The sequence below is a fragment of the Ornithodoros turicata genome, chromosome 6 (assembly GCF_037126465.1).
Source record: "Ornithodoros turicata isolate Travis chromosome 6, ASM3712646v1, whole genome shotgun sequence".
Taxonomy (NCBI): domain Eukaryota; kingdom Metazoa; phylum Arthropoda; class Arachnida; order Ixodida; family Argasidae; genus Ornithodoros; species Ornithodoros turicata.
The window spans coordinates 24,590,343-24,612,302 of NC_088206.1; the positions used below are offsets into that span (position 1 = coordinate 24,590,343).

The window sequence follows — 21,960 nt, forward strand, 5'->3', positions numbered from 1 at the left end:
CTGATGAGTTCCGTGTTGGCAGACGAGAAGCGCAACTATGAGTCAAGGGGTTCTGGCACAGTAATGCATGCCACATACAAGCGTACGGACAAGAAAGTACACTGCTAAAATAAATAGCATAATAGCAACAAATGATTCGTTAGAATGCCTTCGTAGCGCTGTGTGAGATAATCGTCATTATAGCTGCGGCAGAAAGCCATCCTGGAGGAACGCCTCAGATAAGCAGTCTAGTCTTCCATACCACACTGGTATTTTTTTTTACTCGCCTGCAGTCTATACTTGTCTATGCGACATGGGATGCCATGTGGGACATCAGTGCCCCACAGCTTCATAGTATTTAGGCTTACGTGGCCTGCCTCGACCAATTCTCGTTGTTTTCATCCAACAAATTTTTCTGCTGAAGACAATGACACCAAGTGATTGAACAATCCAAATGTGTTCTAGAAGTGCCAGTTTGGTGTTTGGAGGGTCGTGTCATAGTGTTAAGTCAAACTACGCTGAGTTTAACGTAATGCAGTAAATATTACGGCTGAGCACAGAATTTTTGTGTCAGTCACATGCACAATGTCATACCGTAGACAACAGAAGTTGCTAACTCTGGCTCGGAATAATGTTCTACATGATAGCTGTAATATTCACACAGTTCATGGCACCTTCCAAAAAGCCACTGAGTATGGTATAGCCTACTTGCGACGGTTCAGCAGCAGCCTTAAAAATGTTTATTTACAAAAGGGCCTACTCTGCCCGCATTATAGTATGGGGAAGTAGTACAATGTACATAATTGCAATACATGGTACACATCTGCTCTGTATATACAGGGTGTCCCAGAAAATGTGTCCTTGAATTATATAATAAAAAAAACTATGCCACCTAGAATCATGCGGTCAACGGCATATGTTCTTACTATGTTTTTGCCACCCCCTGATGTGAACGTCAGGTAATGTGTTTCATTATATAAATTTTTGCCAACTGAACTCGGGAATATGCCAAGTAAAGGTCACTCTTTTACCCCACCAATGTGAAGAGCATGTCAAATTTACTGAAGTTCATAATTGACAGGGATATTGAGGAGTTATCTCATTGGAAAAAATAGCCGAACAACATGCTTTATAGAGTACCCAGAGCATAGCACGCCCCTAATTTTGCAGTGCAATCATTGTCAGTCCAACGAAAGGGGGTTGGAATCCCAGACCACGCCAAGATAGTAGAAAAAAAATGACAGTTCTTGAAATTCACAACAGAAGGTGGCAAAAACATAGTAAGAACAAATGCTGTTGACTGCATGATTCTAGGTGTTGTAGTTTTATTATAATTCAGTGCCACGTTTTTTGCAGCAACCTGCATAAATTTACAAATCAATGATCCCTATCACAGCTATCAATGCCATAAATTAATGATTAGTAGTATGAATGAAATAATACACCAATCAGCAACATATATATCCTGTAAAATTACCTTTCAAATACTTTTCTGAAGCCAATGCAATTACTCTGCCTTTGGAGTGAGAAGCAGATAATATTGATTGGGTATCCGTTCCCCTTTGGGTGCTGCGAGCAATGTTTGGGGTTGGCAAAAAAATGTTCATGAGTTCATGTCAAAAGTTTGCATAGCAGTGTATCGCATTACGGTGGTCTTATGTGAAGACTACCATCAAGCTTTGTTTGCAATGAAAAGAAAGTTCTCTTTTTAGTTTAACAAGAAAGAAATGACCCTTCTTTTAGTATACCTGATTGATAAATGTTCTATCCCGACTTCTTTCCCACACATAGTTGTCCCCCAAGTGTATTTGTGAATCATTGTCTTTATTGCTTATGGGTGTACATTTGTAATTCGACAGGTAGCCTCGTATCTAATGTAAGCCACATTGAAGACTTCTTCAGCAGGGTACACCAGTTCACTGAGACAGGTAGGCTGCATTACCACGTCTTTAATTGGCAAAACTGCCATGGGGTGTGGATGCTGCTTAGGTATATCCCCAGGCAGTTTTTCTTATTCTGCTGAGAAAAGCTGCAAGTTGTAGTTGGGCAGTGCTGGAAAAAAGGAGCTCAATTGCATTGGTCAATGTTATTGCAGCACCCTTGGGCAATAGACATTTGCTACATTTAGATGCAACTTCAGTGCTGTTACATGACACCATAGGTGGGCATCTCCCTGCGGCCTCACTCATCCTCACCTCACGAAGCACAGACTTTATTGGCCTCACCCATCCTCACCAAATTTTCCTCACCAGTAACTAAACCTCAGTTGCCCTCACCCTCACATTCCATTTTAAATTTTGCCCTCACAAACCTCACCCCAGGACGTCAGGATCCTGAGAGGCCTCACCAGCCTTATCCTCACATGCCTCCACCTCATGAGGCTATTCACAACCCTTATGGCCTCACGTATCTTCACCTCATGAGGGTCCTCATCCTCGCGTGCCCTCACCTCATGAGGGCCCTCATGTCCTCACAGCACCTCACGTACTTTCGCCTAATGAGGACCCACATGGCCTCACGAGTCCTCATCCTCACGTGCCCTCACCTCATGACGGCCCTCATGGCCTCACGACCCCACATCTTCACGAGCCCTCGCCCCGTGAATACCCTCATGGCCTGACGTGTCTTCAAGTCACTAGGAGGTACATGAGCCTCAAAAGAACTTTCCGTCATGTTCACGTGAGGCGTCGGCGTTGAACTACTGCGCCGGTAGTTGGTACTAATGATACTGCATGGCATTAAACTGTTTATAGGGTTTCGTGCTGTGCTTGGATAAATGTGGTAACAGTTGGCACTGTCACAGTGAGGTTTAACGTTAGCGTTTGGCATCAGCAAAGAGAAGCCCGAACCCATAACCTCGTCCATGAGGCCCCTCACGAAAGGCCTCACGGCCTCCTCCGTGGAACTCCTCATGTAATACGTTGTACCCTCACGTATTGATGGCCTCACGACGACTGGCCTCATGAGGGCCCTCACGGTGGGCCTTATGAGGGACAATGCCTCACGACTGTCCTCGTGAGGAACATTCAGCTTGGTCTGGCCTCGCTCACCCTCACCTCATCGTCGTTAGATGAGGGTGAGGCATCTTCATGAGGGTCCTCATGAGTGAGGGCGTCCAGCTCTGCATGACACAAACAAGTTGTCTCAGACTGGATGCCGCTCTCTTTGTACCCTCCCTTTTTGTGACAGAACATGTTCGTTCTCCACTGAAGAAGGCCCATGAGCAACTTTGTGAAAAATAGGCTGACGAAAGTCAACTCCGTTTGGTGACTCCTTTATGCCTCCTAGGCGTTCCATATGCCACGTGTAACTAGGTACTTTTGTTCACTGAGATATCAGACTGTTAAAACTGTTAATTAACGGGACTGCCAAGTGAAATACCAGCACCATGTTTTTATGTTATATATCAGTTTTTTACACTTTTCATAATAATGAGTTTCAAAGATTGATAGCTCTCTGATTGCAGTGGCTGCAGACATCTGCCACGAAAAAGAGAGAGGTCGCCCAGGATTGGAGGGCACGAACAACGTGATAGTGCAGTACTACATAACGCATTTGAGACAATTCACTAATTATTATTAAACTTGTTTTGAAGAATGACAGCAACTCTTGAGCAGTACGGTTCAAACTGCCGTAACCTGCGGGAACATCAGCGCCATCTGTTGTCAAGTGCTGAAATATCTCTGGTTAGCACTGTCAGTGATCTCGGAGTCAGCTTTGATGCCAAACTGACGTTCCATGATCATGTCACTCCAGTACGTTGTTCTGCTCTTCGGACACTGGGTAACTTCACTTATACGATCCACAACCGTAAACTTAAACTTGGCAGTGTAACTTTTACGTTTCGACACGCTGCCATGAGCATACAAAACGCAACAGAGCAGAGCTGATAATGAATACCCAATGACCTGACAATCACAATGACAATCAAGCTGCCAAAAGTGGGAACAAAGCATGCAATGTCACGACTTACCCTGTTCTGATAATCGCTGGCAAAAGGTCACCCGAAAATGGGACATCCAAACTTGTCTGGTTATGGGCACTTTCTGTGTGGTAACTCAGTCCTTTGTTCCCTTTAGCCCCAGGTTTTGTTGTTCCGATAATACTACTGTGTATAACACGCACCGGCGTATAGTACGCACGAGAGGCCCAAACTTCCGTGTGTTCACAACGTGTGTGTCATAGGCCGTAAATTGTGGTGCATAAAGATGGGATTTCGTGGAGCATTTTTGTACACATCTGTCCACTGTTCTCTATGTTGACAACATGAAAAAAAAAAAATCACAAACGCGGTCACATCTTCGTCAGATGCGGCTAAACTTTGGAAAAACAAAATGATCGATAAATGCGAATGCCAGTGGACTTCATGCGTAATTGTTTTTCTCTTCGATGGGTGGACACAGAGACTTGAAACAAACGGCTTAGTACACCTAGAGATATCGGCTAACAACATTGCTTCAAGCATCCTTCACAACAGTTCTTCAACAACTCTTTCAACAATTCTTCAAGGAAAATCTGGAATGGAATCATCCCACTATGTAGCAAGATTCGAGAATCAAGATAGCAAGAATCTTGTGGAAAGACACCTGATTTTGATTGGAACAACAGCAACAACTTTATCTTGAGATGATGAATTGGTAGTTTTATTGCCAGGGACAATATGCTACCCCAATGCTGGGGGTGATTTAGGAAACAACAACAACTTCATTGTGAGATGATGAATGGGGAGTTTCATCGTCAGGGGTGAAACTCTACTCCATTGCTGGTGGTGATGTGGGGAATGAAATAATGAGCCCCTTCACAATAAAGATCGAAGTCATATGGTATCCAGAAAGATGGAGAGAGCTTTGAGGGCAGAGCGTTGCTGGGCTGGATGTGGCCAGGGACCAAGCAATTTTGTGAGAGAGAGGGGGCGAGAGTCTAGCTCATTAAGGGATACGGAGAGTATGGTTCGGGAAGGTTGGTAGTGGGGGCAATGGAGAAGAATGTGCTCTAGATCTTCTACAGCACCGCAGTGACAGCCATGAAATAATGAGCCCTTCAAAATAAGAATCGAAGTTCGATGGTGTCCAAAAAGGTCAAAACGACACGAATGCAAATGCAATACAAATGCAATGACACGAATGCAAATGGCCTCATTCTGTGGCGCGTCCCGCTCATTGGTGGTAGCCAAGGTCGTGCTGAAGACTGGGAGGTGGTGGGTTCAAATCCTAACACTGGCTGTGCTGTCTGAGGTTTTCCGTGGGTTTCCCAAAGACTTTCCAGACGAATGTTGGCGCAGTTCCCCCTGAAGTCGGCCCAGGACGCATACTAACCCCCTGTCCCCCACTCTTTCCTGCTGTCCTCTCTCCACCTGCCCACATCTGTACGCCGCTCATAGCCACAGTTGCTTTGCGGCGCTAACACGGAATAAAACAAAACAAATCATTCTGTGGCAAAAGTCTGTATGAGCATATTCCACGCAGTTTTATAATTTTTTGAAGTAAAACTTATTTTTAGGAATTTGGTGACATCCCCTCGTGGAACACCCTGTGCAGGTAACAAGTAGCTTGATAGTAGCTCGTTCGTTTTTCCAAAGTAACTTAGGAGCTTCAGGTTCATTTTCATTACCAATAACTTCGTTAATAAGTTACATTTTGCGCACATTAAGGCTATGGTCTCACTCCCCCCTTAAAAAGAGGCAACTTTGTACCAGACCTGTAGCTCTCATTTTCGTCTGTTGGTGGTGAAACTGGTGCCATTCGGAAGCTATGATTCTTGACTCGGGGCGACCGTCTTCCGATTTTCGGCCAGGCATGCGGTTGCGGCGGCATAAGGCCTGGAACATGCCAATATCTCCGATTATGGGTGGTCTTTGTACGAAACTGGCGCAAAAGGGAGAGCAGATAGCGGCGCACAATTTGTTGCGTTGTGTTCTGTGATACGTGGAGGGTGGACCGTCTCGCTCTTATTGATATATGACGCCGATAATCCGGAAGCGCCTTCAGAAAAACATGGAAAATGCCTTTCTTTGGCTTCCTGTTTCGAGCTGTTCTTATGTCACCACACCAGCCTAGAAGTGGCAGTGGATGGGCAATTATGCGCAAAACAATTGCTGAAAATTTCAGCATGATTGGAAGAGCACAGCGCAGGTTATTACGTTCCCAAGCCATTCCAAAACATTCCGACCAAACCGAAACTATACAGGATTTTCGGTGGCCACATTGTGGCGGAGCAAGTAACTACGGTGTGATCAAATCCAGTATTCTGCGAAAGGTGGCGCTTGCGTCACTTGTGTTCGTTACATCACGTTGGTTGCGTACTGCTCTGGCTGTGCCGCCGCTGTGCTGCGGGACGCGGGACGGCAATGACACGGCCATGCAAGAATCCTCGGAAACCGCGGAGTTGCGGTCGGAAATCAGTCCGCAAGCTGCGTCGGCGGCTGGCGAGAGAGAAACGGTAAGTTGTAACCAAGTGATTGTAACTTTGTACTGGTGCAGTGCACTTGCTCTTATTTATTTGTTATTCCCCGTAGGCAATCCAAACTGTGGTCTTTGCCCCCCCCCCCTTGTATGGTCTTAGGCATCAGTGGTCGTAGTCTAGTGTCATTGCCTTGACTCTGGGGGCAGGACTGAGAAGCACCTGTATTACGACTCTCCCCCGATGATTTTTTTTTTTTTTGATAGTCTGAGGTACAGCACAGGAGTAAAAGGATGAGGATGGACAGCGTTCTCTGGGTTTGGAACTGTCTTCTGCTGTGTATCTCACTTCGATATTTCATTTCTGCCCATGAGAGCATTGCCAAGTTTTTGTGCATTTTGACTTTTTCAGATTACCACAGTGGTGCCAACTTTCACTTGCGGCTATCCAAGAGCGTACGATGTGATGCGGTTCAGGTCGCCCCGGATGTTATCATAAACAATATATACATTTACCAATTTCTAATGGCTGTGTTCCATCTGCTCTTTTTCTATGTTTGCTACAGTTGCCTCACTGCCTCATCCCGTTGTTTTACCCTCGCCACCCTCGCCAAGCGAATGGCCGCTTCCGCAGTACGATGAACTCAGCATAGCCTTGTTCATAGCAGTATCACAATGCCCGTACTAACTTACCTGAAATTTTACCCGTACATTCCTTTAGTCTCACCATATGTTCTTGTCTTCTTTTCTTTCTTTTTTTTTAACGAAAAACGAAACTTTGTGTTGTGTCGTCTGTTTTTCGTCTTTTTCCCAGTCTCGGGTTTTCGTCATGGATCCGTAAGTAAATTCAAGATGGCTACCGTTTGGCAGCGCGACACTAGCGCCGCCTTTCTCCCCTGGTGGTACAGGGAGGAAAAGCTTTAGAGTAGACTCGTTAGGCGAAGAATGTGATTATATGCGTTGTGCACGATCTTCCACCTGTTTCCGTGCAATATCTGAGAATGCACAGCCCGAGGAACGGGAAAAATAAAAGCCTGGACCACGTTGCTGTTATAAAACGCACCGACCGCACGAAGAAAACCGGAGCGTACCTGTATCATATCTGTTTTTCTTTTCTTTTTACATTCAAACTCAAGCTGATAGCTGTGTGATTCTGCAAGCTTGTAAACTTGAGCTGTTTGGCCTTTGTATCTTCTTCGTGCCCCACGCTCAGGCATTTTTCATAATGAATTTTGTCCACCAGCTCGCCTGCGTCTACGCCACTCTGTCATAGACGTAGACCTATGTCTGGGGTTGCGTAGTACTATGTGAAAATCATGAGTAATGTGGACTATGCATTTATTTTTTTAAATCTTAGTTACATGTTCTACAGATATAGGTGGAACAAATTCCCAGATAGCGAGTGCATGCCAGGCATAGAAGAAGTATGAGATGTCTCGAGTGCATGTGTATCCCAAAATCATCATAGGTACGCAGGATTCACCGGGAGTCATTGCAGTTGGTGCTTGTATTATGAAAGTTCTGTTGTAGTAGTCGAGACATGTCTCTCATTAAGATAGTTCTCATTCACAGTCCAGTGTCTCAAAGTCAGTAATCTCAGCCGCAAATGCATCTAAATCCTTGTTCTGATGATCGTTCTGATCTGACTTCCATATTCCTCTCTTCCGAAACAGTCAAGGATATGTTACAAGTGGTAGCTTGAGTTGAAGTAATCAAAGAGGGAAAAGAAAGAATGTAACGCTCATAAAAAGAGCCGGCTTCTGGCTGCTGACAAACATTCGTAGCGCTCGCTCCATTCATTTCATAAATCATTACTCCACCGGCTCTCACATCCTCTTTGTAAACCTGAGTAAAACATTTGAAACCAGAGATATCCAACTGTATGCATTCAGGCTTTATTCTTCAGTCAGGTTTCACTCAGAGCTAGTAGATCTACGGCACCTGGGAGGCAGATTTTACTCGTATTTCGAGCCTGTCCGATAATATTCTGCCATGCGCCGAAAACGCGCCGCTGTTGACGGTTTCTCTTCTTCCGACTTGACGGGGGAACAATCCTCGGTCCGTTTTGCCTTATTCAAAAGCGCAACACACCTTGGCCATTCTGACACAGCGCATACCATGTGCGTGATGAGAGAGCACGCTACTTTGGAAAACTTAGCACAATCGCCACAAGTGGCGCTGAATGCCGTAATCAGGAGCGCCCTCTGGCCCAGCCGTGATGGGCAAGTCAGTTCACTTTTGTGAACTAATTCATTTAGTTCAGTTCACTCCACTGAACTGTCTAAAAGAATAGTTCATTCGTTCACCTGTTCGCAATTAAAAACAATCAAGCAATATAGTCCCAAACTTTAAAGTGGCTCGACCAAGAGAGATACAACAAAATGATGTTGCAATTCAGTTTTCCAAAGGTTCGAGAACATCAACATAGCAAACGTAATGTTTTGGGTCGCTTTTTTATTTTGCTTTAATTTTCTACGTATATTTTTAACGAGAAAAGTAATGCACAGATCAATATGCAAGGTGCCGTCGTCGTTCAATCTTACAATCGTGTATTTCTGATCAGTTACGTCTGCTTGCTGCGAACTTGAGAACACAGAACATTTCATTCAAATGCATGAGAGAGCTTGAAGAAAAGTACAACGTCTAGCGTTGTGGAGGAAAAATTGGGAAGCTTGCAGTGTATTGCCGCAAAAATAGTGTGCCCACTTCAGGGCGTGCCAGTCACAAGCAGTCAGCCAGAAGTCAGAACATAACGGCGCCACTAGCAGTCCACAACTGCGAGGAGGAGCTCAGAGCGATCTCAGCGCAAGCAGTTCTAAATGATTTACTCTTGTTCAGCGTTCGTCGTTCATATAGTTCACTTGCCCACAGTACTTCAATCCATACGGCGTCCAAAGCCGCTCTGCTGGCTCTCCCTCCCCGCGCTTTTCCTTAAGCGCATGCGCTGTGGACGAGTAACAGTTCTGACAGGCGCTGCGAATACTTCCAAACGACCCGCGGCATCGTTTAGTTCTTTAGTTCATCCAGTTCTCTTCCTTCACACCTTCACACAGTCCACTCGAAGCTCTCCCTCCCCGCGCCACCCGCGCTTTTCCTTAAGCGCATGCGCTGTGGACTAGCACTTTCTCTGAAGGACAACGGTAGGCCCTGCGAGTGCTTCAAAACGTCCGGCGGCATCGTTTAGTTCTTTAGTTCATCCAGTTCTCTTCCTTCACACAGTCCACTTGAGGCTCTGCCTAGCCGCACCACCCGCGCTTTTCCTTAAGCGCTTGGGCTGTGGACGAGCAGCAGTCCTGACAGGCAACGGCAGGCTATGCGAGTACTTCAAAACGACTCGCGACGTCGTTTAGTTCTTTAGTTCATCCAGTTCAGTTCCTTCACACCTTCACACAGTCCACTTCAGCGCAGCGTCACAGCCACTCAAGGCCACAGCGTATGCGCGGTGGTCTCCCGCCCTTCTTCTTGCGCACATGTGCTTTGTTAGCTTTACAAAACGTTCGTTAGATGGCGTATGGCGTAGTATGCGTTGTGGGTGTCGAGGCCCAATGAACTGAATTGCGGAACTAATATTTTGGTTGTTGTTGAACTAGTTCGTTCAGTTCACCCGAATGACTAGTTCAGTTTGAAGGGTTCGTCCACGAACGACACATCACTAAGCCGAACAGCCCATATTCCTTCCATCTGCCGACGTCCTTGACTCTTGCAAGTGAACATGTACGCGTCCTTACATATGTGGCTTCCCAGCTAATAGTTCTTCTTATGAAGCCACAAAAACGTGGTAGTTAGTAGTTAGTCAGTTAGTAAAATAAAAATAAAAACATGATATTTCTGTAACTATGTCAACTGTTTTACATGGCATATCGTATCACCAAAAATGCAACAACGCAATTCACCTTCCTGAAGTTGTACAAGTTGATGCATAACTTTCCCATCAAGACAAGAAGAAAAAAAAAAAAAGGGTGCCGCGGAAAATGTGTGACGGCATTTAGACATGACGGAGCTACGGCAGACGAGGAAAGGACGGAAAGGCACCACACCGCCCTTTTTCGTATTGTCCTCTTCTGCCGTAGCTCCGTCGCGTCTGAAATGTCATACCAACCCCACACTGCGTTGTTAGTCAACGACATTTGTTTGTGTGATATACACTAACACAACTACGTGGGGGCTTGAGTGTCTGCCCCACTGCCCCTCGGAACTTTATCATGCTGGGGCAAGGTCCCCTCCAAGCAGTCTATCCAGCTGACACTCAGGACGAACGTTTCGCGGGATATCCTAATGGTCACGTGCTCAATGTGTAGACAACCTCAACAACCTCACGTGCTCAACTGTATTGGCATCAGAGCGGAAGACTAGCCTAACAGACTGGCTCCCTCTAACGTTTCACACGGACTAAACTAAGGCTACGTAGATGCCAACTCTAGAGCAATGTGATCTCTAGATTAATATGTGTGCTGGACGTCACCATGCAACGAACGAATACTCGCGGAAAGCTGCGAACGTGACAACGGCACACTGTACTTGGCCACCTAAAAGTGAAGCACATACGTACCTCTATCATCTTCAAAGAGGACCGAAGATGTCTGCCACCGTCTTGCAAAGTGCACAGCTCCCAGCACAGCTCTCTCTGTCTACATAGAGCGCGACGAACCCCTGCCCGAACAAGATTTAGCACTTCTGCTACACTACGGATGCGGCCACCCTGTGCTGCAATGCAGCGAGAAATCCACACCTGGTAGTTAATCTCAACTGCCAGAGGGGAGGAACTGTTTCCTATCGCGATGCGGGACGGGAGGCTGAAAGAGCGTTTGAATTACAGCCCACCGAATGCGTGACGCACCGAACAGGACTTCAACTTTGTGCCATAGCGTATCGGGCTCGGATGTAGTTCCGTATCGGGACCACTGGCTTTTTTTAAAGAAAAACGAATAAAAACAAAAATCTAACGCTTTTACATGAAAGAGGAAGTAATTAGTAACGAAATTCAACAGGAATGTCCCTCGTATATTGCGTAAAACGTATAAAAATTAAATTTTATCGCCAGTTTCTTGATGGCGATCCGCCATCTTGGCTGAGGACCTTACTGACCTAACCCGAGGCACAGTCTCGACGCCCGCACCGCCTAGTGCGTGCCTGGGGGGGGGGGGGGGCGGCGCCCCCCCAGACCCCCCCCCCCCCCCCAATCTGTAGAACCTAACTTAACCCAACCTCACTAAAGTGAGGTGATTTAGCCCATTTCGACGACCCTACCTGTAGCAACACGGCAAGTTTCGAATCCGTTAGGCTTAGCAGTCCCGTGTTTCTCCTGCGCTAAAAGTGAATCAGATGGGGTTGTTTAAATGCATATAAAAAAACTTCTAGTCCACAGAATTGTATAATTCTTACATTTTTAGATTCAGTATATGATCTTCTTCCACTTCTATGCAATATTTACTTTCCTAACCGTTTCAGTAATTTTTAAAAACGAGTGGTCCCGATACGGAACTACACCCGATATGGGATATACATACATACGTTCGGGTGCCTCTTCTGAGTCTTCTTCTTCTTCTTCATCCTCGGGGAAATGGCCGTTATCCACTAAGGGCGATTGGCCAGTACCAGATGAGGCCAGTACCTTCTGAGTCACGCGGCGAACTGGCTTTTCCTCTTCGGGCTAAAGCGCGCGAGTACAACGTTATGAGTACTTGGGTGTCATAATTAAAAGCTATCTAAAATTGGCTAGCAAACCTGTTCTAAAGCTATACTCGATGACCTTGGGTGTGGAAAGAGAATTTTCGATTTTGGGAGTGAACATGAAAAGGAAATAGCAGTAGCGTGTCATATGCGTCGCATGTTTCTCTCAGGGAAGTCACAGCGACAGTACGTCAATCAGCTACGTGTTTGTGAGAAACTTGCTTTTATTTCGTTGCAGTTCTCCATATCGTGCTCATAGCATTTGTCTCGCGACGTAAAGCCTCGAATTATTATTATTATGACAGTAGCTATCGGCGTTGCCTTCGCAAACAGCGAAGAATGGTTGTAGGAAACAATATCCCCGAAAAAAAAAAAAAAGTCCGTACACCGAAACTTCCACACCGAAATGTCCCGTTCCCGCCCCAAAAATGTCCCCTACTGACCGCGTTATTCAGGCTACCAGCGGTATTCCTGCGGCTAATTTCAGAGTTAGCTAATTCCTAAAGTGCGAATGTCACGAGGAACTCCTCGTGTAGTGGCTCAAGTATAATTATTGCGGGACAGGGAAGAAAACATTTCCGCATCCGTTCTAACGAAACAAAGTGCAAGATTACAACAACACACGCACACGAAGACATGGTGATGGCGTGGGGCTGATGCCGGCCAGCAGGCTGACAGGATCACAGACGTTTTTACCAGATGTAAGTTTTCTTGTATTTGCGTTCACGCTTTTCTGCTTTTCATAACCGATTGTGCACCCCGATGCTTTGGAGAATTGTCTTTGCGTGACAGTAAAATCCCGAGACGAGGGACGACGAAAGGCAAGGGATGATAAATCGGCGTTCGATGAAACGGCGTTGGGTAAAATGTCCCAGTCGAAATGACGAAATGAAAACCCCGTCACATTTCCCTGTGCCATTTCCCTAATGTATCAATTTCGCGTGTGACGTTGTCCCGGTCTACGTTCCTCAGTACGCTGTATTCCAAATAGAAAAATAATATAACTACTAAAATGCTACTGTATTCTCGTACTGTAGTGTCGACGGGATACGGACCTTTCGGTACAGGACATTTCGGTACACGGACCTCTCGGTACACGGACCTCTCGGTACACGGACCTCTCGGTACACGGACGTTTCGGTACACGACCATACCGCTGGAATATGGTCTTTGGCTTATTGGTTATGACAACGTGTTTTCTTCTCAATACAGATTTTTCATTATAAATGTATGAGCTACAGACGTCCTGTTTTCACTTCTAGCATCTCTGGGATAGCAGATATTCTTTTCCAGCTATTGTCATCCAAACGGCATATCTGGGACTCTTATAGATTTTTAATAAAAAATATGTATAAAGAAAGACACCCTGTGTAAGGAAGGGCATTGCAAGGTTTTGCACGTACGAAAACATCAGTTCGTTGTCCGCTGCGTTGTTCACTGTAAATTAAAATTACCATGACCTTTCTTTCTTTCTTTTTTTAACGACTTGCAACGAAAATACGTTTGCTGAAAAGTCCGGCAACCTCTTCATTTCCTTTTTTACGAACGTAACATTTTTGACGACCTACATTAACAACGGGCATCTGGGATGTCTTCTGTGAAAGAGAGTAGGACAAAATAAGATAAAAATGCCCGCCTACTATACCGGGGGCACATTCTTCAGGGAACGTTTTCTCCGGGGTCATTCTTTCCTACGCCCTTCTGGTTGCCACCCGTGAGGCACTGCAGAAAGGCTACTTTGCGATCATTGCAGCATGCAGATACAGGCAATTTTAAAGGAACAGTCCGGGAAAACCGGAAGCTGATTTTTTCCAACTGTCACGGAAGCTTACATGCTGGGTGGAAAGTTTCAGCTCACAAAATGGCGTGGTTTTCGAGATATCGAATAAAAAATACTCCTCTGAAAACATCCGGTTTCGTTTTTCTCCCTCGCATACTCCTTGCCCCAAGGATCCTCTATGTACGTCAGCCGTCACGTGAGCATGACGTCCCCAATGGACAAAGTGGAGCGGAGGACTGCGCCGCTGCTGGGAATGCAGAGAGGTGTTTTTGTCTATGAGTGTACTGAACAGAAGGCTACGTCGTGATACCTGTGTTTACGTTGACGCTACTCTGCATTTTAGTCTACATAACGCGTGATTGCTACTCAAAAACATCATAATGGACAAATGCTAGCACGCAACAATCAACTATCGCGTAAGCAGGCATGCGCAAGTCACGTGCGGCATTTCTCTTATGCACGTCACGCGAGAGCTCGCTGCGGCCTTTACTCGGGACCAACTGCGGCATAGAAAAAAGTCGATTATAAATCGTGCGATACGATTTCTTCTGAAATATTTTGCACAGTTGTTGTGAGGAGTATTAGAAATCATAAAACGGTGTTTCCCAGACCTATGTTTTCGACCGGACTGTCACTTTAAGGGAACATCTACACTCCTATCGCCACATTTACTACCATTCTTGAGCCCTTATGTGTCCTGCAGAGGGAAACCCATCAAAAGGTCAAAACACGAAAGGCCAAAAAATTAAAACGGCCAACAGACGAAGGGCCCGAAAATCAAAACACCGATCTATCTGAGGCCGAAAAGACATTGTTCATTTTTTTCGCATAATGTCCGTCGAAGCGCATGTAAACTGTAAACACTCTTTTTGAACTAACCATATAAGGAAAATTTAACCTAACCTTAGCCTTTAATTTTGACTTTCGGTTTGTTCGGGGATTCGATTTTTCGGCCTTACGGCTGCCCTGCAGAGGCAATGCATGGAAATTATACTTTTCGCGGCGACCATCTAAAGACATGTATCGTGCATGGGATGCTTCGAGTATTTCCCTTGGATGACATACTGAAACAACGCATTGCATGATTAATGCATAGTCTAGGTACTCGCAATTTTAGGTACTCAAAAAAAAAAAAAAAGAAACAGTCACCGTCTTATGACTAAGAAGCCGAAGACCACCTTCCAGCGGTGTGGTCGTGTACCGAAAGGTCCTGTACCGAAAAGTCCTAGACCCCTGCGAACGAAGTGCAGAAGTGATGACAGCGCTCTGCGGGCGATTTCAGCTGAATTCGTGCTTTCTCGGCGACGCATCGTGGTGGACGAACACAAACACGACAGACACGGACGGCGTTCAACTAGCAACCCAGGTTTATTTGACACAAATCCTCCCTACCGCTACTCGGGGGCGTGCTTCTCGACAAAAGTGACGTCTTCTTTTGATGAGTTCCAACCAACATGCTGTTTACCTTCTACGTAGTGCTCCACGGCGCAGCGGATAGATCTGAAATGACCAGTGTGTCACCAGTGTAACAGTCCGTTACGCGAGACCTGGAAATAGACCACCTCACGGGAGATTGGCATCCACTGTGCTGCTGCAACCGGGTCAACGTGACACATGGCCACAGGACGAACGACCGAGGAAAAACAACGAGAATGCGCACGCGTTGACATTACTTGACATTACTTGACATTACATTACAATTGTGCGCCAATAGGAGGACTCGGGAGGCGGAGCGTTGCGGCCTCTGCCATTGCCTAATAGATGGTAGCGCTCGGTTTAGGGTACATATTTCTGTTGTCTATACACATTCCCATGTTTACTATTGTAATTTCGCTGGTCGAGACGCGACCGCGTGTCCAGGTGCAGTGACGAGTTCAGACAAACGTTACAAAGCATTAGCAACATATTTTACAACCCATGACCAGCTCTACTAGCACATATGACAGTTTTGCTACGCTAGTATCCTTCATTCTGCTTTTACCCCCTTCCTGTTGCGAAAAATCGAGGAATACGCAACCCCGCTGCTGACGCCCAATGTGATGTGGGAGTCAAGATGCCGGCGCTCGTAGCAGACGACGGAGTTGTCGCCTCCCTGAAAAGGGGACGCACATGGAGGCTCCCTAGCTCGAAGTAAAGCCCCTCTATACGGAGGCTTATAGAGGGGCTTTAGTGGCTTTAGCTCAAAGAGTATCGCATTCGCTTTCCCCGTGCCGCCGCCTTGCTCATTCGCCGAGACGCGTCACGTGGTGCGTTTTCCTCCTCTTTGCTTCCAACCTCCCGCCGGGTCTACTGGGAATGTGCCGCGGATGTCTACGGATGTGCGCGTATGTTCGTGTGCCGCTCTTGGTTTTTTGTACGTGAAATGGATCTCAGAGAGCTGAGGAACTACGAACAACCATGTCTGGATGTTGTGCTGCAACGGGACAGAGTCAGGCAAAGCATTTTTCTGCATTCCGACGGGCAAAAGTGACGAGACGCGTAGATCGGCACAGAACCTGCCGGAAGAACTTCGCGCCTACGAATAACATACGTTTGAGCGAGGTAAATTTTGTGGCGTGTTTATTTTTCATTGCAGAACCTTTGCACACAGTATTGAATAACAGTTCAACTGTGCGAAGAACAGCCGGGCGTATCAAAGTAGTGCTTGTTGGATCTTCGTTCCCTGTCCTGCGGTGCTAACAAAACGCCACTATCAGGACCACTCCACACGCGACGACTTCGAGGACAAGGAAATTCGAAAGAAGTTGACGTGGACGGCAGTCCCAAGCAGTTTTGAATACCGGACACCTACGAGGCTGAAGAAGGCTCCTATCCCCCGTTATTCGCACGCAAAGTTCTCCGAGGAGTCACCAAAAGACTTGCACACTGAAGTTGATGACAACATAGTGTAAGATCAAGGGGCAGTGGAGGATAATAATGCGTCGAAATATATGTAGATATGCACCATGAGAACTATTGAAACTTATGAAAACTATTCCTAAATATTGAGTTATGAAAACTATTCCTAGATATTGAGCTGTAATTGTGAGTGAATCAACTTTGCAGAGGAAGACAACACCGTCACAAACTCCTGTGACCAGAGCATCGAGGAATATGCAGAGGAAAAACCTGCAGACAAGTCATGTGATGGTCCCCTCGACGACGTCGCAGTCTTAAAAGAAACGAGCAAAGGCTGAGACGGAATGTAGTGACTTGAAGCTCACTTCATGATCGCTCGATCTTCATGGAAGATCAACTGCTTGCGTTGGAGCGGGGGATTGGAAGAACAACCCACAGCACTTCACATGCGCGTGAAAAAACGTTGGCATTCACATAGCCATTGAACGTGTGAAATAGAAATTCAATTGCGAAGAGATGAGAATAAAACTGGTGGAGGTTATTTATGTCAACCTGAAGCTGCACACACGAGCACTATATTTTTATGTCCACAAAACAAGTGAACTAAAGAAAAAAAAACTCATCTATAGAGCGCAAACGAGACTCGACGATGCCTTTTAGAGGCGAACACGCACCGACATAATTCGTCTGTTAGCTACAGAATACAACAAACTATACCGTAGTGACGCTTCGCGCGAGTTTTCGTATCGAGCCCCCCCCCCCCCCCACCTTCGAGGTCTGGCTACGCCCCTGCCTACTAGTCACAGCCGCTACTATGCCGAATACGGACAGGTTACATAGCGTATAATTGTCGACTTCCCTATTTTACTTCGGTTATGCCATTCCTTTGATTCTTATCATTTTGTGTGCGCACTGTGAGTTGGACTTCTAGTTTCAACAGAACTGGTAATATCATAATTCATTTCAAGAAATCCTGTTTCTGTAAGCTGTATTGAGATAAAACTGCTACCGATCGGCACGTGAACAGACTCTTCACAGCTGACTGCAATTATTTAGTATTTGCGTCCATTTTTTATGACTGTTGTTTGACCATTTTGAATCTGAGATATATATTTTTTATATATCTCAAATATATTATATTTTGCACAGTCTTTGTCACATGCTACGCGCGCGACAGCTACCCCCGTGCTACTCAAACCACGAAAGCACGAAAATCAACTCGCCGTCTTGCACGACAGTTTCAGAAGACTTTTATGAGACAGTCATCCCTTCTACACTCGTTTAAACACCGGGTACAATAGCATAGAGAAGAGACTCAAGGTCAAAGGGTCAAGTCAGCAGCTGTCCCATGCGCGTTTCTCCCTAACGGGGTCATCCACGGAAACCGCGACGGTGGCGCCCCGCCGTAGGAAGTCCGTAAGTAAATTCAAGATGGCTACCGTGAGACCGTAGCCTTAACTTGTAAAAGTTCCTTTTATCGAGTAACTTCCTCAACTCTGGTAATTAGTAAACCGTCGCAAATGTGTTACGTACTGTCCCTTTCTTAACAGTCTGATATCTCAGTGAAAGTAGTTAAAGGTGTTGCGACACTTTCTCTGATGTGTTGAAGCATATGCATCGTACTCATTATGAGAACACCGTGGAAAAAATAATTTTTCCTCTCGCTAGATTGGTTCGGAAAATAGGCGCAGCCACAAAACGATGACCCACGGTGTGACCTCACGGACCCCTCTCCCCCATTTGGCTTGGGAGACGTGCGTCTTCCCTCGCTGCTCCTGTGTGACGTCACCGATGTCGCGTCTTCGGGGCCGTTTTTCTCCGTACCTGCTCAAGTCATGGACCTGAAAACTTGAATATGGGATGATGTCGGGTGATACGATAGTTTTTCATATTTTTCTGGGAAAGCTGGAAACCAACTGTCACAACACCTTTAAAACGTGGTATGTTGCACGCCTAGGAGGCTCAATTATATCCTGCAGAATGACGGCCAAGATGGGGCCAAAAAAAAGAAAAATGTTGTGCAATGGCAATGTTACATGCCTTATACCTTATAACCTCTGCCAGCACACACTTCCTCAATCTTGTCTTTTACTCAATGGTCACCGACAAAGACGACGAAATTCTTTATCCCCCAGTCTGCAACAGGAGTCATCAAGCAGAGTTGGCCTTTTTGCAAAGTTCATGGGCCAGCAGGGAGTTATCTTGAGTGGAGAACAAACGTGAAAGCAGTGAAAGTTTTTTTTATGTCACTGCTCTTCTGCAAATCCTTGCATTCAGCCAATTCCCAGGATGTCTGGTCTGCGTTGTGGTGTTCCGGGATACACGAACCGTGCATCTTCGACAACTGGCATTTCTTAGGTTTTGAAACACAGCTGGCCAGCCTAGTTGCATATGTTCTCAACAGAGGTGGGCACCCTCGCGAGGGCTTGTGAGGGTGAGGGCTCCCTCACCCTCACCTCACGGAATTTGAGGTGAGGTGAGGAGCATCTTTTGGAGCAATGGCTGAGGTGAGGTGAGGAAAAATCTTCCTAGAAGACGCTGAGGTGAGGTGAGGGAAATTTTCCTTGGGAAAGACTGAGGTGAGGTGAGGAAAATTTTCTGAAACTTTTTGAGGTGAGGTGAGGAAATTTTTTCTCCAGAAAGGCTGAGGTGAGGTGGGATGAGATACATTTTCTGAAAAATTTTTTAGGTGAGGTGAGGTGAGGGAAATTTTGTTAAAATTTTCTGAGGAAAGGATTCCTTTTTCATGTGAGGTGAGGACTTTTTTTCGTGTATCGAGAGAAGAAAAGGGAAAATTTGTCCGAAAATTTTTAGGTGATATGAGGCAAGTTGGCAAAAGGTAGTTGTTAGGGCTGTCTTCTTTACTTTATTTGTTTTTTCAGTGACTGTTGTAAACCGAACGACGCGAGTTGTTGCACTTCACTATCAATAATCGCTGCTTATTGGCTGGTCCTGACGATGGGTCTAGACTCTGGCTGCACATGCCACAAAAAGTAGGGGGCAATATGGGCACGACATTGGGTGCACTGATGACGTGACACTCATACGATTATGATTCACAAAGCTGCGCTTCGATTCGACCACCACTGTAGCGCTCAACCTATCGGATGCCATGCGAAGGCGGTGAACGAGACAATTAGCAATGCACCTGCCATCCCACTAGCTGATGGCGAGCGGCCATGATATAATGCGTAGGACATGATCCATAAATAATTTTAGCTATCATCGCCATTCATCAGGTACTCAACGCAGTCGTGGCGCTTTCTGGCCTCTGTTTAGCTTGCGCCACAAACACCTACAGTCACAATCTACCGCTGAAGCAGAGAGTCGGGACCTGATGCTTTAGTCTCGATACTTGCTTTACGCTGCATACTTTTGTCATTTAAAAAAGTGAGAAGCGTCGACCTTGAGCAGGGAGGGGCACCCTCCTAACTGCAAGTGAGGTGAGGGCGCCTTGAACCCCCTCACCTCACGGAATTTGAGGTGAGGTGAGGGAAAATTTTTTATGCAAGGCTGAGGTGAGGTGAGGTGAGGGAAATTCTCTGAAAAGGTTTTGGGGTGAGGTGAGGTGAGGAAAGATTTTTTCAGGAAAGGCTGAGGTGAGTGAGGAAATTTTTCTGATAATGTTTTGAGGTGAGGTGAGGCAAGGAAAATTTTCTGAAAAATTATTTGAGGTGAGGGCAGGCGAGGAAAATTCTCTGAATTTTTTTTTGAGGGGAGGTGAGGGAACTTCTCTGAAAAGTAGTTGAGGTGAGGTGAGGACAAAGCTCCGTCCAGGAAAATCGAGGTGAGGGCAAAGACCGTGAGGAGTTTTGCCCACATCTGGTTCTCAATAGATGGTGTATGTGTCGCCTATACGGAGACCACAGATTTTACTTGGTGCAGCAATCTTTGAAATTCAGTTGCTAAAAAATGCCCAAAGAACAGCAGCGGAGCTATTATATGTCTGCAGAGTTGATGTTACATGATCTGAAGACATGCAGTTTCTATAGGTTTACGATTCACTTTAAGTCCTTCACTTATGAATCCCTGTAAGAAACTAGTCGCATGCAGTGATGGAACTGCTGCGCCATTTGCGCCAAAGTGCGCCATTTGGGATTGCCTGCGCCACCCTGCGCCGAAAAAGCAATTTTCCCTAATTCTGCGCCACAGCTGCGCCGAACAAAGATGCCCCGGTTCGGACGCATGAAAACGAAACAAAAACCGCGAGCGATGCTCCCGCGCCCTCTCTATTCTCGTGATGCCTCTGGACAACAAAGCCGAGTCAAGCCCTGTCGTTTCGGCCGAGCCCGCCAAGTCGACGAAGAGTCTTAAACTGCCGGGATGTCACTGCTGAACCGAATATTACGTTGTTGTACTTCAAAGAGAAGTTGTGAACAATAAAGCGCACTGTTAGTGCATCAAATGTTTGCGTCCTGGACGAAAGGTGGCTGTACAAATTTACCGAACATGTGGGCACGCCACGTGCCTGCGATGGAATATTGGCTCGTTTGCATGGGAGTTGCTTTTAAACAACCGCGTTTTAACTAATTGTGGATGGGCATAACTGACGACGCTGATTCCGGAGTTGCCAGCGCCTGTACTATGGATCGCTCCACGCTTTCCGCTACTACGTAACATCGCGCGTGCTCGCAGAGTGTAGGCGCGTAAGGAGAGCGCGAGAAACTGAGCTTTCAGGACTTAAACCGTACGTGCCGATAATTGTTCCTAGATGTCCTGAACCCCGATATTCGCCATAAAGTGGAGAGTATGCATTGCAAACACGACGTATTGCGGTGGGACGCAGTGGGATACATACGGCGGAGGTGCGCCATTCTGTGAAATTCTGCGCCAAATGCAGCTTTTTTGTGCGCCAGCGCCCGTGGGCTCTGAGGCAGTTCCATCACTGCGCATGGAATATTGTGGTCTATACTTGCGTTCTACTTAAGAAGGCAAAGAAATCTAATCAGTCAGCTCTCAAAATAATACTGCACCACAGATAAGATAGCTGGACACAGAGAGGCCACTCTCCCTGCTTGCACCAGATAATGTAATCCATCATACTCACTCTTCTTCCGTATTGACTGTTAAGACTGGCTGCATGACAATGACACTACGTTGTGGCAGCAAGTGCGCTCCCCTGCTGATGGCGCATGGTGGTGCGGCAGTATTTCTCCTGGTGCGCTGTTCCTTCTCTTTATCTCCAAGGGCGTATGTAGATATGGACTAGATTTCTTTTCTTTCCTTTCTTAAATTGAACACGACTATAGTGAAAATCTAAATAAAATCCTTTGTTGTCTGATCTACTTTTTCTCA

The 21,960-nt window shown here is 46.1% G+C and overlaps 1 protein-coding gene and 1 long non-coding RNA gene across 8 annotated transcripts in view; one reads left to right on the forward strand and one right to left on the reverse strand.

Moving 5' to 3' along the window:
* The window catches only part of LOC135396449 (CUB and sushi domain-containing protein 3-like), a 39,993-nt gene that overhangs the window by 1,666 nt on the left and 16,367 nt on the right, over window positions 1–21,960 (forward strand). For 3 of the 7 annotated variants that reach the window (XR_010423389.1, XR_010423390.1, XM_064627418.1), the window contains exon 1: window positions 21,737–21,855. Coding sequence is in view for 2 of the 7 variants with exons in the window: in XM_064627418.1 (XP_064483488.1) it covers window positions 21,746–21,855 (110 nt within the window). In the remaining 5 variants the exon portion in view is untranslated. Of the gene's footprint in view, window positions 1–1,838; window positions 1,908–12,733; window positions 12,749–18,800; window positions 18,894–21,678; window positions 21,856–21,960 lie in introns of those variants that run through there. The other 4 variants (XM_064627421.1, XM_064627420.1, XR_010423391.1 and 1 more) reach the window with 4 other exon arrangements.
* On the reverse strand, window positions 1,783–21,814 carry LOC135396451 (uncharacterized). Its single transcript, XR_010423392.1, has 2 exons — window positions 21,713–21,814; window positions 1,783–2,031 (listed from the first exon to the last, which is right to left on the reverse strand). It is a non-coding gene; the product is annotated as an uncharacterized LOC135396451 (long non-coding RNA).